This window comes from Engraulis encrasicolus, chromosome 22 (genome assembly GCF_034702125.1).
Source record: "Engraulis encrasicolus isolate BLACKSEA-1 chromosome 22, IST_EnEncr_1.0, whole genome shotgun sequence".
Taxonomy (NCBI): Eukaryota; Metazoa; Chordata; class Actinopteri; order Clupeiformes; family Engraulidae; genus Engraulis; species Engraulis encrasicolus.
In genome coordinates, this window is record NC_085878.1 from 17,614,125 (window position 1) to 17,633,534 (window position 19,410).

The window sequence follows — 19,410 nt, forward strand, 5'->3', positions numbered from 1 at the left end:
AAAGAAGTCCAGTATGTTTAAATGTAGGCCTATAATGAGTAGGCTAGTATGATGTGAGAGCAACAAGACACACTACATTGTTGTGTCTGGTGAAATCAGTGGAGTGCAAATTTTAGTGTAATTCACCCTCAAATATGCATTGACTCATGTGTACCAGATGTTATCTATACATTTCAATAAATAAAAGTCAGGCAAACCTTTTGAGGTCAGTAGGGTGGACGCGCGCATGCGTACAACATCCAAAACCAAGGAGTGGTGTTCACTGACGGGCAAACCAAAGAGACAACACCTGCGTGCGGGAAGAGATGGGGACTCCCGGAAGTCAAACATTTGGATAAGGAGAAAGTCAACTATGCAGGATTGAAATGTTGTCAGTGCTGGACACTAGTAGTACGACTTATGTTGTGTTTATCGGCAACGCTTGGAAACCCAGTTGGAGACAGCGTGACTAATCTTGTGCGTGGGTCAGGAATTACTGCGGTGAGTGCCAGCCAAGGAGGGAGTCACACAAAGCACATTGGCTAGCCATCTAGCTAGCTAATCCATTTAGTAATGTAGGATGTTATCTAGCTAGTCAGTGGGCAACATCAATATTATATAGGTTAGGTCGCTGCCAGGATGATACAGTTATTCATGCTTTATAACATGCTTGTACGTGCGGGGTATGATCTTCGCACCAGTCTGTTGGAGTTTTGGTTAGCCAGTAGCATTCCACATTGACAGCAGGGTAAACATAACTAGCTTGGTGTTGGCAACATGACAGCTGGCTTCTGTTATTGTGAAGGTGAACGATACAAAGTAGAAACCTAACTTGGATGAGTAGGTCTTTTGTTTCGTCTCTTTGGTCTGTGTCTCACACTCCATGAGCACTGTTCAGGTAGAACTAATGATTGCTAACTGAACTGTCCAATTCGTGTGTAATGAACATTTTGTTTAGAGAATGCTCAATTTTCGATAGGCCTGTGGCTTCTTGTCACAACCGTGTCGATTTCAGTTCATGAATCCATAAATGTCGAATTCAGTTCAGCTACATTTTGTTTTCAGCGCTTTGTCATTGGATGCAACTAATTAGGATTAACAACGAAGTGCTGACCTCTGAAACCAGTCGATGACCAGGTACCAATGTGTACTGTAGTTAAGATCATAGATCTGTTGGATGGTCACACATATTCACTGCCAATGCCAAGTAGTGAAGGGTGCAGATTGCAGAAGTGACAGCTGAAAACCAATGCACAGTTGTCATTACCTTGCAGTCTGGAGTCTATTGTCTTAAGGTTATCTTACTTTTTATTTACCCTCTGATTTGTGTTATACTTGATGCTTTGTCTTGATGCCTAATTTCAAATCTTATTTGCTCTGACAACAAGTGTGATATGCATTTTGAATGTAGCCAGGCTTTAGAAGTAGGCAGAGCAGGTAAGTAGGCTAAGTATATAAGGAAGCATAAGCACATGTTCCATAGTCAGAACTAGAATCCATTTTACTGTATGTAAAAGCTGTAGCAGTAAAAGCTGATTCTGGTGTCTAGGGCATTTTACGCCAACCCACTTCTGTAGGTAGGCCGCTTCAACTTTGCAGCATTGCTCTAGCTACTGACATAGTTTTCCCTTGTGTCTTCTCTCAAACTGTGCATATTTATAAAATGTGCGTCTTTGCATCTCTTGCAGGTGGTTCCGTCGAGAGGGGTGGGTGCCACACGTTTCCCCATCAATGAGGACGTGAGGATCGGAGGCACTATGCGACTGTAGGGTGGATAAGGAGAGGTGAGAATTCATGTCTGACAGAGATATCAAAAACTTTCAACATAACTTATCTGAGTAACCAGTAGACCTGTGTACTGTCAGTGATCAGCTAACTCTGTACTCGTTGGATCAAATTTGTGGTGGGTTCTTGTTAGGTTTCTAGTGTTTTTTTCTGTAACAAAAACAGTCTATCTACCTCATTAGGTTAGAAAGGACTAACTGGTGAAACAGCTATCTAATATCATGTACGAGTGTTGTACTTACACCATGAATTTACTTTTGACATCTCTGATGTCTGACCACACACACAACATGCTATTGTATTGTTTCCCCAGATATTGAATATGTTTCTTTTGGAGTATGCCATATCAAATGCAGGATAAAATCAGAATTCATGTCACGTCCTTTGAGCTACACCGCTTTTCTGTTCTTATGGTGACAGAAACTTCGTACACTTTTTAATGGATTCTAGCTATTTTACTCCAAACTGCCATTGACAACCAAGATGTGTTTTGTTCATACTGGTGTGCATGTGAGTTAGAGATATTGTGTGATAACTAGGGCTGTCAAGATAACACATTTTGCTGGATGATAAATTGGCCTAGAAATTATTGTGATAAACGATAATGTCTTCTTTGTCATTTTCAAAAAATAAAATGGCAATGGGATAAAAATGCAAATCTTGTCTAAGTCTATGTCTAAGAGACAGTGACGCCGAAAACAAAGAAGCTTGCAATAACTTATTGTGGCAAAAAAGTTATCATGCTGATAAAAAGTTAGGCCTATTGTACGATATATTGACTTATTGAATATTGTGACAGCCCTAGTGATAACCGTCCTCAAAATACTCGTTTACCCAAATTCCCAGAATATGATTGTTAGTGACAAACACTTTTTGGTGGTATTGTGGAGGTTAAATGTAGTCAGAATTGATTCTTGGTAATTGAAATCTACTTCTCATCATTGTGGTCAGATAAGAGACCGAAGAGTTGTGTGTGGTAGAAGTTTCTTCAGTATCCGTTAAGCAAGAGCTTGCTGTAGGTGTGGCAAATCACCCTGTGGAAAGAGCTTACTGGTAATAGAAAGGATTTTATGTTGTTATTTTGTTTACTACTTCTCAGCACCATTGTTAGAACTGGCCAGTCACCACAGCTAAGACAGCCAGTTAATAATGGATTTTGTTCATACAACCCACCTTGGGAGTAAGACTTGAGATATGGATGTATTCCATAGAACTGATATTTACAGTATGTCACAGAAGTGAGTACACCCCTTACATTTCTGCAGATTACCAAGTGATTGACATAATTGAAAGCAAATGTGTTTATCGTGGTGTCATCAGAGACTGAGTAAAGATATGGACTGCTAGAACCATGCTGTGGTCTGATGACACCAAGATAAACAATTTGTTTTTTCTTCATTTGCCACCTCATTTAGCTTTTTCTCAGACTTGTGGCCAGGGGTAGACTTGGCTCGGAGGGCAAGCACAGCAAGTTGTCCCAGTTTTCCTCTGTACTGGGCAACATTTAATTTGTCCTTTACATTTGCATCTGAAAAGCTGCATTTGAAAGGCAAACTTTGAAAGGCTGAGTTGAAAGGAATGGAAAGCATTATTTAAATTGACCACCAATGTGTACTCTGTGAGAGCAGTTGCAGGAGTGCATCAGATGGAGACATCAAATGACACTAGCAATGATGTCATCTTCAATGGGACTGGTTAGACTGGAAAGCCTGACACATGACAAAAACAAATTCTCCTGGGGAAAAAAATATTTTGGCCTCTAGGAGGGTTCATCCCTTTTGGATTCAAAATTCAATATTTATTTCACTACATCTCATTATAGGTGTATAATAGAGTAAAATTCTTTGTTTTGTGTCCTCAACAGATAAATAAATGAAAGTGGGTGTGTATGTTTGTGTGTGTGTGTGTGTGAGAGAGAGAGAGCGAGAGAGAAAAGAGAAAAAAGTGCCTTGTTTGTTTTCAGCATGCGTGCAACAATCTAATCGCCTGGTGAAGCTGCTTTGTAGTCTGGTGGTGTGAGATTTCAGTCTTCTGTGCCGTTTGCCAGACGGTAATGGCTCAAATTGTTCATGGTTGGGGTGGCTAGGATCGTTGAAGATTTTTTTGGTCTTCCTAAATGCATCTTGCCTTATAACAAACTGTATGGAGGGTAGGTCACAACCACAAATGTTCTGTGCTGTAGGCACCACTCTCTGAGGTGTCTTTCTGTTGCGAAGAGATGAGTTTCCATACCATGCGTTTATGGTTCCAGTCAAGATGCTCTCAGTGGTACCTCTGTAAAAAAGACCTCAAGACCTTGGGTTGCATGCCAAACTTTCTCCATCGCCTGAGGTGGGATAGACATTGCTGGGCTTTTTTGACTATGAGATCAGTGTGACGTCACCTGTGATGGTAACAGCAAGGAACTCAAAGTCTTTCACCCTCTCTACTGTCTCACCATCGATGGCTAGGGTCTGGTATAATAAGACTTTTCTAGTCTTTTGTTGCTGGAATGAATTTATTTTTCATGTATTGATTTGTACTTACTTTTGACCAGTGTTCTTCATCCTCTATTAACCTCTATTACAGCTCCAGGCCACTTTATTAGAATAGCATGAAAAAGTTGATTTATTTCCATAATTCCATCAATAATGTTAAACTGTCTGGTGCCCCACACTTCACTCTTCAATATACCCTGTAGATTTCCATGCTACGTTTTGGTGTTAACTCACCAGTTTATTTTTAACTCACCAGAAATAAAACCCCATTCATTTTCAATGGGGTTTTATTTCTGGTGATTTAGAATTAAACTTCTGAGTTAGTGCCAAAACGTGGCATATAAATCTTCGGGTATATTGAAGAGTGAAGTGTGGGACACCAGGTCAACAAACAAGAACTGCTGGCAGCAAAGCATCAAGGATATCTGGGCTTCCATAACTGCCATGCACTGTTTCTGCCATTGACTTCAATGTTAAACGCATCATGGCATTGATTAAGACAGAGAGAGTCCTAACCAAGTATTGAACATTGCATGTTATGTAGAAAGTACCAAATTTCAACTGATTTGATGTGAACCGAATTTTGATGAAGAAAATTGTGATTTTATTACAATAGTCTAATGATGGGAATTCCCCAATTCATGTTTTTTTTGAGCTGGAAGGCCAAAATATGTAAAAAGAAAAAAATGAATGATTGGAATAGTTGAACAACTGGGCCATGAATCTACAATCCATGACAGTTTAACATTATTGATGGAATTATGGAAATAAATCAACTTTTTCATGCTATTCTAATAAAGTGGCCTGGAGCTGTATATGTGGAGGTCCACATATAAAACTGAATTTCATGGGTTCGTTCGTGATGAAGCAGTGATGCTTTTGCTACACATTGCGCACTTTGTCAGTTTTGGCAAAGTGTGAGCTGCCTATCAGAAAGCATCACTGCTTCATCACGAACGAGCCCAATGAAATTACTTTTGCCTTACGTAGATTTACGTTTAGATTTGGACTCTTGTCGGCATCATTGCACTCACTGAGAAAAATTGAGTGTTGTCTTTTTGGAGGTTTAAATGTGTTTGTACTCCTACACCCTCATACACTGAACAATACACAGACATGCAACCATGTTTCTTGTTTTTTTATTACACGTACACTTTTGAAAGCACTCCTGTTTCTGATGGGATAGGGTAGGGTGGGGCAAAACGCCCCCCTTAAGGAAAGTGTAACTTTTCTCTAAGCAGAAGTAAGCCATATGATTTAGTTTTTGTCACAGTATTTGGTGGCAGTGACATGATTAATAATCCATCACGGAAATTGTTACAAATTAATAGTTTATTCATATTTTAACAAAAACAAAACTGGGTGTGAAGGGGGCGTTTTACCCCACCAGTGGGGCAAAACGCCCCCTGAGATGGGGTAAAAGGCCCCCCTTTGTTACTAGCCTGTTTGCTTCATATATCATCACCAAAGTGACCAGAGTATGAATTTTAACCTCTGAAAAGAAAAGAGAGGTAATATTTTCAACAGTGCAGTATATCGTATTCATATTTATTTAAGGATGATATGAATTAACAAATATAGGCCTAATATGCATAAATCTGAACAGTCAAATGTAAAATACAAGCTAAATTTAGCATGAATAAACATATATTGTGAATAAATATAGGTCTATATCACAATAACTAGGCTAAATGTATATATGAAAATGAATACATGCATTAATAAATATAATAGGCCTATTATACAATAGGCTAGTTATTAGCCTGAGCTAACTGTGCTAACTCTGCTAGCATATTTAAATAGATGAGGTAACTTAGCCTAAATATTTTAGGTTTTGTTCAAATATTCAGACTTTAACATCTGTTTACACCATGAAATATAAAAAATGTTGTTTTTTTGACAAAGTAATGTTAATAATAATGTTATTAGCCTAATTTTGTGATAGTCCCCTGGGGGCGTTTTGCCCCTCTGCATAGGGGGCATTTTACCCCACAAGCTGTTTTTTTTTCAAAAAATGGTCAAGTTATTAAAATGTAATTGTATTCATTATAAACAGCCTATATACTCTGAAACTACAGACTTCACTCTTCTTCTATCATATAATACTGCAATATAATGCTTAACTACATTTTTATAAACACGTGTTTACTCACATCTGAAAATTAGATCAATACCATGTAAATCGTTTCCCTTCAAAAAATACTTTGTTTCAGTCGTTTTCTCTGGACAATTTGTATATCCCCGTTGTCAACGTAATGCATAGAAACAGTGAAAATGTATATTTAAGCCCTCTAGTGGTTTTTTAGGGAAAACAGGTGAGGGGGCATATTGCCCCGTGGGGGCGTTTTACCCCACCCTACCCTATTTATAATCTGCTGTAGTAATTTCCAAAGCTACAGGTAGGCCTGGGTATTGATTGACAATTTTCGGTTTCGTGATTAATTGCATGCTGCAAGTTGTCCTCTCGGCATGGTTGGCAAGTATAATAAACGGTTTTGATACTGATAAATGTACTCATGTCTGATTAAAATTGTTCTGCTGTACGGTGCAACTTCACTTCTGGTACCAATCCTATGTCAAGCGTGCCTGACATGATTTTTTAATGTAGCCTACGCTACCCAGTCTGTCGACAGCTTACCAAAACAGAGACCCAAGATTGCCACTTTCTAGTGGTAAAAACAACCTGTCCTTCTCCTACAGACATGTGTTAGGGCTTGTTCGAAAGCTGCGAATCTTAGCTTTTTACAGGTTTTTACGGCACGTTTTTATGTTCTTTCAATCAAAAGTTATTGAACTGTAAGCGGCCGCTGTTTCAAGTGAAAAAATAGCGCTTTCCAACCATTTTTTTGTATCTCGTCATTTTTTTCCTAACAGCCAGCGATCTCCTTAACCTAGACCTACAGACATGTGTTAGGGCTTGTTCGAAAGCTGAGATTCTTAGCTTTTTACAGTTTTTTACGGAACGTTTTTATGTTCTTTCAATCAAAAGTTATTGAACTGTAAGCGGCCGCTGTTGCAAGTGAAAAAATAGCGCTTTCCAACCATTTTTTTTATCTCGTCATTTTTTCCCTAACAGCCCGCCATCTCCTTAACCTAGACCTACAGACATGCTAGGGCTTGTTCGAAAGCTGAGATTCTTAGCTTTTTACAGTTTTTTACGGAACGTTTTTATGTTCTTTCAATCCACAGTTATTTAACCTTAAGCGGCCGCTACTTCAAGTAAACAATAGCGTTATTCTCCAGCCAGGTAGAGAGGATTTTTTTTTGTCGCTGTGTTCTTTGTTCCCTCGAATTAAACCGACGGTCTAAATACATTTGTACCAGTGAGGTGCGGTCAACTTTATGGCTGGTGAGGCAAATATATAATACTACAGCTACAGTATAAGTACATTTTAGTAAATTTACCAAATAGGCCTACCGATAAGTTTCGTATGTCATAGCTTTCTTAACATAAGGCAGGCCTACAAAATAAAACATGCTGCATTTCCGTAGAGAAAATGCTATTAGATCTCTCCCTCTCTCTCTCTCACACACACACACACACACACACACACACACACACACACACACACACGATTCAAACAGTGGTCTCACATAAACCACACAGCAGTAATGTGGACAAACAGCAGCATCACGGCTGAGAGAGCTGGAGAGCAGAGCAGAGGAGAGTAGTGGAGAGGAGAGAAGAGGAGAGGAGAGGAGGAGAGGAGAAGAGAGGAGAGGAGAGGAGAGGAGAGGAGAAGAGAGGGGAGGAGAGGAGAAGAGAGGGGAGGAGAGGAGAGGAGAGGAGAAGAGAGAAGAGGAGAGGAGATGGGAAAAGAGAGGAGAGGAGAGGAGATGGGAAAAGAGAGGAGAGGAGAGGAGAGGAGAGGAGAGGAGAGGAGGAGGGGAGAGTAGTGAAGAGTGTACGCTCCTTCACAGCCCACTGCTCTCACACACACAGGATTCAAACAGTGGTCTCACATAAACCACATCACGGCGGATGCTCAATACAATGGAAGACACACACACACACACAGGATTCAAAACATGGTGTCATATAGACCGCTGAGCACCACGGCGAACAAACTGGTGTGATAGCGTTTGTGATAAGTGTAACCGGTTGGACTTTCACTCTGCGTTGTGTTTAGTTGCAAGAAAGGATGACTCCGAGACAGATGATTCATTCCATGTTTTAGTGATTCTCTGTAATTTCACAGACAGTACAATCATCACCATGGGGCTTGGGCTGCACTGCCACTCCTCTTCCCACAGCATACAGAGACAGGGCATAATAAACATTTAACAGTGTCCCTAAACATGGTGAAACATATTAATAAAACCAAATAGTTCACTAAGTTAATAGAAGTGCTACAAAAATCCTAGCCTGCTTCTCATTATAAACCTCACTGTGCCCTGGCTAGCTAACTTAGCAAAACTCCGCTAGCATAACAAGTGAGTTAGCTAAGTTGCCAGGGTCACATTTCCATTTCTAAACATATTATACACAGAGACAACGAAAATAAACACACACCTGTAATTTCACAGACAGTACAATCATCACCATGGGGCTTGGGGCTGCACACTCACTCCTGAGGAGACCATAAAAAGAAATGCTAAATACTCGTGACTACTAGCGTTAGCAACGCTAAGCTAAAGGATTGTCACGATGCCACCGGCTTATATTACACCGGGTGGCGCTAACACATCAAAGTACATGGAAACCATGCATCATATTCATGTAATACATTAGAAAAGGGGTAATACACGGAATAGTGTTTAGGATTACAGGGATAAAACTGGTGGATGACAGAATAGAAAGAAGATTTAAGTAAGATTAGGGAAAGAGAAAAGTGGAGAAACATACCTCTTCCCACAGCATACAGAGACAGGGAAGAGGATATGGAAAGCATAGAAATATGAATCAGAGAAACGGAAATATTAGAGGGGGATAGAAGGAGGGGGGCAGGAAGCTCCATAGACACCCATGACAGTGAAGAAGTCTACTGTAAGTGTACTGTGACCAGGGTGTGTCAAAATAAAAACCCATCTTTGTGTAATTATACTACAAAAAAAAGAAAGGTGCTAAAAGCACACTGTTACATAAGCACCGGATTCTCGTGCAAATGTAGGCCTACATCTACTTGTACGAGGCTATGGCAAACGATGTGGGACAAAGGTGTGGCAGGAAGCGAATGTCAACATTTAAACATAGATTACTACACAAGCTTCGATATGGTCACCAAATATTTTGGGACTGTCCTTTATGTTATGCCTACACTTTGGAATTAGATCAGAGTCTTGTAATTACACGGGTATATTTGATTTACNTCAACGGCACCCTGTAGCCTACACAGATTCCCAGATTCACGCTCCCATCTCATTACACTCCCATTTCATCTCGCTCCCACTAGCCAGACTAACGGTACCACCGCCATATTACGGAGCCAGTTATCTTGTTGATGTTAGTTTTTTGTTTCTAACCCTAACCTTAACCCTAACCCTAAACCTAACCCTAACCTTAACCCTAACCCTAACCCTAAACCTAACCCTAACCCTAAACCTAAACCTAACCCTAAATTGCTTGTATGTGGCAGTATATGATAATACGTGAAATATAATCGGGTGGGGACCGCAAGTCCGGGAGTGATAGAAACACCGGGGACCGCACGTCCGGGAGCGAACTCCGTTGGGAGTCTCAGTCTGTATGCCGCATACTCAACTTTACAAACAGTTACAGGGCACATGAGAATCCTGTTCAGATCACAAAAGCTACCACCACACCAGACAGAATCACGGCGGATTCACTCTATCCCCACGGGTCTCACAAACACAGGCTTCACACACATAGGAAACACTGATCTTACCTTTATCTCGTACATCAGGTCCATGCGCCGCTCTTTTCCACTTTGGCGTTGCGCATGCTAACGTTGCTTTAGCCTGTGCTGTCCATCCAAAGCCACATCTATTCGAGACGCCCCAAACGTCCAAAGCAATTTGGCATTGAATATGAATATGAGTAGCCGCGAGGATTTGTGTTTCGTGAGGCTCCTTAGTCCTTAGTAAATTGTTAAGTCGTACAATTCCATGCGAATGGTCTTCCACACATTCTCGCCGGTTGCAAACGGGACACAGGGGAGACAAAAATAGTTTCTGTTGTAGAACTCACTTTGAAATGATCGGGTAGTTATAACCTTCTGACCACCTGCAGTAGCAAACCCTTCAGCTCTGTCGGTCCTCCATTCTTTATCACATATTTTCCTCTTGGAAATCCAACTTTGAGAATGCTCTTAGTTTCGTTATGAAATCCACTTGTAGCAGACAAAGTGAACAAGCTAGCCAACAACACCAGAGAGGATTTATAGAGGAGAGGCCAAACTGGCAGCTTCTTCCGGGTGGTACTGTCCACGGGGCGGCGATGTTCAAGCAGAGGAGAGCCGTCAGAATGAATGGGGGTCCTATGAAGCTCCACAATAGACGCAACTGATGTGTCCGATATGGAAGGTCACCAGTTTTCATTTTATTTTTCCTAAAGGAAGTGTAAATTGCCCTTCCAAATGGCATTTGGTTTGATTTTTTAAAGTCATTGCATTTTTTTAAAAACACGCATTTTGTGCATGAATAACGTGAAACTCAATTACCCAGAATGCTGCACGTGAGCTCTCTACCCGGGTGGTTCTGGAAAACAAACATGGCGCCAACTCGCTTTTACTACCTTAAAAATGTGTTAATCCGACGCTAGATTTCTTAACTGATGAAAATCGAAGGCAGAAATCAACATTGTAGTGTCTAAATATGAGGTCGATTGGTCTATTTGTGGCGTACATCACGATCGGCCGAGTTGTTGGCCTCACGTTTGTCAGTTAGCTTGTGGCTAGGCTACGTCTCGCCGACGTTAGCATCCGGTTTAGTTCCCCATTCACCAATTTGATGTCGTCATTTCCTTAGCTAGAAGCTAGTGAAGACTGACTCACAAATGTCGAAGCTGTAAGAAACTAGACGGATATAACTCCTAGGTTACTGTGTTTTAAATTTTAATGTTTAATTTGCAGTCAGAGACGACCGTAATATGTCCAGGTTTCAGTTGCTAGGGAGGACTTATTGTGGGCCATTAGCCCCAGCCCAATAGGGGAACCCCAATCTGCTCTGTCTGAACAGCGCCCCTAATGCAAATCCATTGAACTGCGGCCAAATTTTGTATAATGAGGCGAATAGCATGTGGGACGGCTATAGGTAGAAAGGCTATGACAACACCGACTGGCTGTGAACTTCAGCTTCGCTATGACGTAACTGGCCAGCAATACTCTCAATGCCAGAAGGAGTCTGCGGCCAGGCTACTCCTCGCCTCACCATTGTATATTTCAGTGGGCGTTATGCCAAAGCGTTCAGAGTAAAGAAATGATAATCACACGTAGAAAATAGTAGAACATTATCAGGAATTGAGGGCACACCATACATACTTCTATTAAGTGTATAAAAACGTTTAATACAATATTACCAGGTTGCATTCACAGAACGAGCAAAATGGCGCATGCGCTGAAGCTTGTTAAGGAGGGATTGCGCAATCCGGGGTGAGGCCAGTTCAGAGTTGCCCCAAATTCACCGTATTCGGAGCAATTTGACATGAAATGGGCAAATATTATGATTTTGGCCACGGAAATGATTGAAAATGAGTGAAACTGTTTAAATACTGCTCAAATGGTAGTTATGGTGCAGATGCTCGAAAACAATAGCTGTTATTGTTATTATTATTCACATTTACTGCAGCTCATCATTCTCAGATCTGGCTGGTGAGGCCGTGCCTCCCCTGCCGTATTGGAGTGCACGTGCCTGATTTGTACGTCCCCAAACCCAGCACAGGACCAGTTATTTCTGAGTCAGCTCTTTTCATGGAAAAACATGTTTCCAAGGAGTCAGAGACATCTTCCTGAAGAGTCGAGGTCATGGTTGAGGTTGACGGTATAGCAGCAGGCATAGTTGAGGTTGACGGGGTTGCCGTTGTAAAGATGCTGCAACTCTGCACGCAAGTTAATCGAATGCAAGAGCAGGTGTTTGAACAGGTTGGGTGTATTGCCATTCTTGCATGATATTAGTTTATCGCAGATATTGCAGCGCGCTCCTCTACTTTCCTGAAATATAGCCACGCTTTTGACGGCATGTTTTTGTTTCTCAAGTGGTACTATCAGCTGGTTGAAAATCAGCTGTCTTATCAATCGTTTAGCGAAACGGGAAGAGGAGGAGCGTGGTCAGTTTGTGACACCGTGGTTGGCTGAAATGGCCGCGTGCTTAAACACACATTTGATGGCTCTGACAGTCAGACCAGAGGTAGAAAGGCTATGGTCAGACTTCAGGAACCGAAACGTGGAACCGACAGACAAGGCACGTTTCAATACCAAGTAGAACCATAGCTTTTAATTCGGTTCCATCAAAGAATTGAATTTCGGTACCCAGTCCTAGCTACAGGAGCCATTTCCTGGAATGGGCCACTCTGTCATTGATTTGTGTTTTATGGCACCCACACCAGAATGATGGAGAATGTGCTTTGTGGACATTTTGTTCTGATAAAGTCTTTGTCAGTCAGGAGGATTTATGAATGAAAAATGCTGCCATGCAGGGCAGAAAATCTGCCACATAAGTACTTTCTTTGCATATGTTCAGCTCACACTATTTATCTATCTTTCTGACTGTCATCCAGTCCCTCATCTCTCTCGAATTCATTTTTTTATTTCTGTGTTTATATAATGTATGATTGTGTGCCTGTCTGTCAATGTGTTGCATGCGTGCCATGTGTAGTCTGCTTGACACCTTCATTTCCCTTTGTGATTAATAAAGTAACTCTACTCTGGCTGTCTTTCTCTCCGTTCTCTCTCTCTCTCTCTCTCTCTCTCTCATCCCTCCCTCCCTGTCTGTGAAGGAAGGAAGGAAGGATGCAGACCACGGGCCATCGGCTGCGTGATGTGGAGCAGCATCACCCCTTGCTGGGTGGGGAGGAGGAGCAGCAGGGGGAGGAGGGGCTAAAGGAGGTGTGTCTGGCGTCCAGGAGGCCCGTCTGGTTCATTCGGGACACCTGCGGCATCGTGTGTGCCGTCATGACCTGGTTCCTGGTCCTCTACGCCGGGTTTGTGGTGAACTTTGTCATGCTCCTGCCCTCCAAGGACTTCTGGTTCTCGCTGCTCAACGGCATGGGCTTCAACTTTCTGGCTGTCATGGCGCTCTCATCGCATCTGCGCGCCATGCTCACTGACCCGGTGAGGCCCAACTATTAAGTCACCTGTTGCTACAATCTTACTTGGGTCGAAATATGTGCCTTAATATTGGGAGCGTTATGGCTGTTTATATGTTATTTTCTAATTCACAAATAATAATAAAATTGGGGAAAAGACTGAAGGCCAAATATTATACATTTTGGTAACATTAAGTGTTTGTATAATTCATTTATAGTTCAAATAATTTAATTGTAGAAAAAAAGGTTCTGAGTAAGCCTGATTCTAAAGGCTGAATTTGTGAGAGTTGATAAAACTAGACAGAGGACCAGAAGTCACGACGTTAGCATGGAGAGAGCAGAGCAGAATTCGATCACCTACAACAACCGAGACACGTGTCACGTACGCAATTTCGGACCAACTAAAATGGTGATGATTTGTCCTTTTTGCAGGGAGCGGTCCCCAAGGGTAATGCCACTAAAGAGTACATGGACAGTTTACAGCTGAAGCCAGGTGAGGTCATCTACAAGTGCCCAAAGTGCTGCAGCATCAAGCCTGAGAGAGCCCATCACTGCAGGTACTAATCATAAGACAGAAAACAAACTTCTTCTCTGCTCTGCTTCATCTCTGCTGCTGATTGACTTTGATTAGTAGCCACTATTCTGGTTGTAGCAATGTCTGTTCTTAGCTATATATGTAGCCAAACCTAATTCTGATCAAGTGCTGTGCTTATTATTGCAGGACAATGTTATGCTTTCCTTTCCTTTACATGTGGTCATTATTTCTCATAATGATTGAATGACGTTATCTTGTCGGCCAGAAATGCACATTCCCACATCGTGGAGCCTGTCGCAGAGTATTCTGATTACTTGCTCACAGCCTCTGAGGAAATGCTCATGATGATGGTGTCTCACGGTGTCTCTGATCCCGGTAATTCTTCTCTCCGCAGCATTTGTAAGCGATGCATCCGCAAGATGGATCACCACTGTCCCTGGGTGAATAATTGTGTGGGCGAGAGAAACCAGCGCTTTTTTGTACTGTTCACTGTGAGTACCAGAGTGGTGGCATTTTGTTACCCACCCACCCCAACCCCCTTCTTCTCCCTTCCTCTCTTTCTCGCCCTCAGTCTGTCTGTCTGTCTGTCTTTGTCTGGTGTAGCAGGGGTGTAGAGCTGTTGGATGGTTTTTCCTTTTGTACAACTTCTGCTAAAATGTGACCCATTGTAGGGAAACTGCTGGTACTTCCCTGTCTGTCTTGTTTGATGATCTACGATTACCTGCCTGGGGTCTTTGAAGGGCACTCTGTGAAAACCACAAATAACTGTCTGCTGTAAGACTAGAGATACGAGGCCTCGAGTCCCAGGCCAGGCCTTCTGCCCTTTTAGGTAACACGAGAGCCTGTAGCCTACAAAGAGTAGTTGAGGAGGCCATACCAGTCAGACTGCATTCCTTTCATGTTTTCATGCAAACATGATTTGAACTCGTCTGCTTATTCCTATTGGTGATCTAGTTCTGGGCTAAATGAATGGGTCTGTTTTCTATTGACCTCTCACTCCTCTGTCATTGTGTCTGCAGATGTACGTAGCTTTGATATCAACGCACGCACTATGCTTGAGTGGCATGCAGTTCTACACCTGTGTTCGAGTCCAGTGGAATGGTATGTGTCCATAACAGAGGATCATCTTCACTACTGCATGTCAACATTAATAAAAAAAAACCCAGCACAGAGCTAATAATCATTCAGCTGCATTCTTACTTGTACTTAATTAAAAAGAGGTTTTCATTAAATACTTCTACATAGAGCTTAGAACACTAGAACTCTACTGTTAAAAAAAACACTGAATGATTGACATGTTTTGTAAGGAAGTGGCAAAATGTTTTATTGGCCTTAGTGCTGTATGCTTCACTGAGTCTCCGCTCGGTCGTCTTTGTGTGCTGCAGAGTGCAGCGACTTCTCCCCTCCTGTGGCCGTCATGCTGATGATCTTCCTCTGCCTGGAAGCCCTCCTCTTCCTCACCTTCACCGCCGTCATGTTCGGCACACAGATCCACTCCATCTGCAACGACGAGACGGTGAGTCACTACTCAGGGCAGGCAGACGGGTCCGAACACATCCGTCAGATGAGTCTGCGCGATGTGGTTGTGCCGTGAAATGCTGAGTTATATGGAGTCAGAGGATGTGAGCCGATGGATGGCATGTGTTGGCATGACTTGTGAATTCTTTGGTGAATTCTTGTTGGGTTTTCTCTAGACTAAAGGAGAATGTGGAATCAATTCAATAGGAGGACATTCTTTGCAGAGCTCTTTGTGTGTGTGCGTGTGTGTGTGTGTGTTGGGGCGGGGGGTACGTTTGGTGTATGGGTGAAGGTTTCTGTTGTGAAATAGCAACGTTTTAGTGTAATCTATTATTAGTCTCAGAGGAAGTTTGAAATGTGGAAGTTTTCCAAAGTATAAAATGTAGAACATCTCTGGTTTCCGTGGCCACCCATTTAACCTACTTCATCTTATAATGGTGACAACATTCTTTATCAATTTCATTGAGGCAATATATTGTGTTACTGGAACCAAAAACAACCAGGCTAAAGTTACAATCTCATTTGAACTCTTAGATCTGCCTGTCAGAAAATATTATTGTGATTTGGGAGAAAAACAAGCAAACAGAAAAAAAATGTTTATCTTATCCATGTCTCTACCAGAAGGTCTCTTCTCTCTGATTTAAATGTTGTTGTGATTTTGGACAAAAACCCAAGCAAAGCAAACCGAAAAAGAACATGTTTATCTTACCCATGTGTGTGTCCTTCAGGAGATTGAGCGTCTGAAGAACGAGAAGCCGACGTGGGAGCGGCGCATGCGGTGGGAGGGCATGAAGGCCGTGTTCGGAGGGCCCCCGTCCCTCATCTGGTGCAACCCCTTCGCCGGCCTGCAGCTACGCCACCTCCTCATGGTCAGGGCGCGCAAGGGCGGCACCGAGTTCTCCGTCTGAGGGAGGGAGGGAGGGAGGAAGGAAGGAATGTATGGTGGAGTTCCACCATCAGTCTGTCCCACAACTCCTTGACCAATTCAACTCAACTTGCCATGCCACCAACCAGTCATGTCTGAGGAGGATGGGATTGGAAGGAGGATGGGGAGTGGATGGGGGGCTTCAACATATATGTTCTATTTGCCTCCCCACACCCCATCACCTCTTAACTCACCATGGCGCCAACCAGTCATGTCTACTGGCCTTCTACTGAAGGACCCCACAACAATTTTGAGGCATGCACTTTCGAGTTTTAAAATGGACGTCTTTTTTTTGTGCACGAACAGAAACGGGCATTGTATTGACTACCAAAACAGAAATGCTCAGCTCAACATGGTCTATGGATTCGTCTTGGAGTCCATCAGAACTGCTGTTCTATTGCTGGTCCTAGACTAATGTACCTTTTTAAAATGTACTTTTAATGTCTTTGCTTTTTTGAAAGCCTGCTATTTTAAGCCTGTGGTGAAACAGGTGTCCAATCAAAAAGTCATTGATGCTTAAATGTATTGTATCTAAGATGACTGCAGTTTGCCATGAAGAGTTTCAGTCCAGTCCAGTCCAAGTCCTGGCTGGTCAGCATTTAGAGGGAATGTTAAGCCATCCAGAGATTTGGCACAACATATTGCTGCTGCTCCTGGTTTTGGTGCCCTGGCCCAGATTACTACTGGTACTCCTGTATTTTCTCACAACACAGTAGATTAAGCTGTGGTCCCCCTGAGCTCCAGAAGACTAGTATTTGTGCTGAGCTTGCTATTCTAGATAAGCCATTACTGCAGGAATACTGTGATGACAGTATTGGACCTGTGATCTCCGTTTTCGGAGATCTGGAATTTTCTGATGACCACTAATGCAACAGGAGTGACAACTATGACTATATCGTCACCCTTAAACTGTCGGTACACCCTTGAGCCATTTCTGATGTGGTAGTCTTGTTAGACAGAAACCAGTCATCTCGTGTTAATCAATGCAAACATCACCTGGTGTTACCATGTCCAATTGTGAAGGCAAATAAGTGGCAGCCATCAATAGGGCCCTGGTTTGGTCGATTATGAGATTGTGTCATGCTATGTAGTATATGCATGAACACATTATGTAGTGCAGTTTGATTTCTGAAAACCAACAAAAATATCTGAAGGAAAATCGGAGATTAATCAGGCAGGAAGTTTTACAGTTTAATCAAATAGTTCAAAATAACATTCACTGTGATACTTACTTTCATTGTAATTTGTGCATTATATAAAGATTAGTCAAGTACAGGTCCCTCTTACTCCAAATACTGAAGTCCCTTTATCTTTATTTTTTTGTACTAGCTGCACTTCTGGATGTTTGGTTTTCAAATACTATTGTGAGGCTGACTTTGCAGTCACAAGGCACAAACCTTCGAAAGATCTAGATTCTAAACAAAATTCTTTTTCTCTATTAAATAGAGCACCCGAGAGAAAAAGTAGAAGAACAACTGCTATCATCACTACTAACATTTAAATTGGTGCGCCATTTTGTTGTTTTAAATATGAAGATGCCTTGCTTCTGTGGAGACACAAGACTGGTCTTGTTTATAGTTCTCCTTTTTTCATGTCAAAAATAATTCACTCCAGACTAGCCTATTCATTGCCCAGAAATAACTTGAAGTAACTTCACATCCCTAGTGTCACGTGTACAGATGCAGCACAGATAAGTTTTATTATCCTACTGAATACAAGACACCTATTGTTTCTAAATTGCCTTCAATTGTGCTATGAATGTATTGAACTTGTTATGCTGAGCTCATGAAAGGATATGCCTGGAGGTTGAAGAAGCCTGAGCTGTTTTTCGAATCATGAACAGTATTCATTCATAACCTCCTACAACTGAGAAAATGTATGGAAAACCCTGTGGTACGGTCACCTCTGCTGTCTGTTCACCTGTGGTTTATCATTACATGGCCTAACTCCCATCCTTCCTTGTGCTTGTGGCCTTGTGAGGATGTCGCAAAACATCATTGACGACGGGAGTTCGATTCAATGTCTTGCTAAAGCGCAATTCAAATGTCATTTTCTCATTTGCAATCAGGATATTGTGGGTAATATATTGACAGCAAGGAAACTTTTTCTCCATTGAGGCAGAGTGTCAGCAAGGCCAAAATGGGAGGTAGGATTATGGAATGTACCCACTATACATATCAAGTCAGTGTGCACTTTTCAGGGGTAAGGATCACAACACACAAATCAGTGATTCTATATTGGTATTCTTTTACTGAGCAGCCATAAGAATGCAGGTCTATAGAACAGGGTTCCCACTCTAATTCAGATATAAAATTCCATGACTTTCCAGACCCAAAACACAAAATTTCCATGACCACTTCCGTAAAAAGAAATAACGTTAAGTTTTTAAGTGTGTGTTCCCTTATCTTCACCCCTAGAGCTGATGCGGAGCCACCGCCAGACTAAAGAGGGCTTATTGCATCCTACAATGTTGCACATCACAGCGAAAAACTAAACCCTCTCTGGCTAAGCGTTGTAGTATAACCAGTAAGAAACAATGTTATACACGAACCAAAAAAAGTTTTTGCTTCTGTACAACTGTTAGGAAAATTCCTTGATATTCCATGACTGTGCATGCAAAATGGTAAAATTCCATGACTTTCCATAACTGGAAAAAACTTTTATGAAATTCCATGATACTCCAGAAATTCCATGACCCGTGGGAACCCTGATAGAATCTACTAATTTATGGACACAGAATGTAAAGATGTGTGCTGGAAGAACTGAAATGGTCAATTGCTGGAATCCCTAAACATCTAATTTGTCCACGCCTGGATCTTGATGAGCTTGATTCTCAATAATCAGGGTAGACGCAAAGAGAATGTCTAGACATACCAGTACATAAAAGAATACAGTTTGTTACTGGAAAGCATAAATGTTTCTTATTTACAGTAATGTAATGAATATAATGATTTTATCACAAGATTTTTTACTTGTGAAATTGTGCATT

General features: G+C 41.8%; 1 protein-coding gene across 2 annotated transcripts; it reads left to right on the forward strand.

Moving 5' to 3' along the window:
- The first annotated feature begins 267 nt into the window (after window positions 1–267).
- Window positions 268–18,235, forward strand: zdhhc7 (zinc finger DHHC-type palmitoyltransferase 7). Of its 2 annotated transcripts, none has more exons than XM_063187941.1 (8): window positions 268–480; window positions 1,668–1,763; window positions 13,135–13,468; window positions 13,876–14,000; window positions 14,373–14,469; window positions 14,998–15,079; window positions 15,364–15,494; window positions 16,225–18,235. In XM_063187941.1, the coding sequence occupies exons 3-8, from the start codon at window positions 13,148–13,150 to the stop codon at window positions 16,402–16,404; spliced, it is 936 nt and encodes a 311-aa protein (XP_063044011.1). In that variant the 5' UTR covers window positions 268–480; window positions 1,668–1,763; window positions 13,135–13,147; the 3' UTR covers window positions 16,405–18,235. The 2 variants fall into 2 exon arrangements, with proteins under 2 accessions (XP_063044011.1, XP_063044012.1); XM_063187942.1 differs by having other exon boundaries at window positions 13,139–13,468.
- The last annotated feature ends 1,175 nt before the right edge of the window (window positions 18,236–19,410 follow it).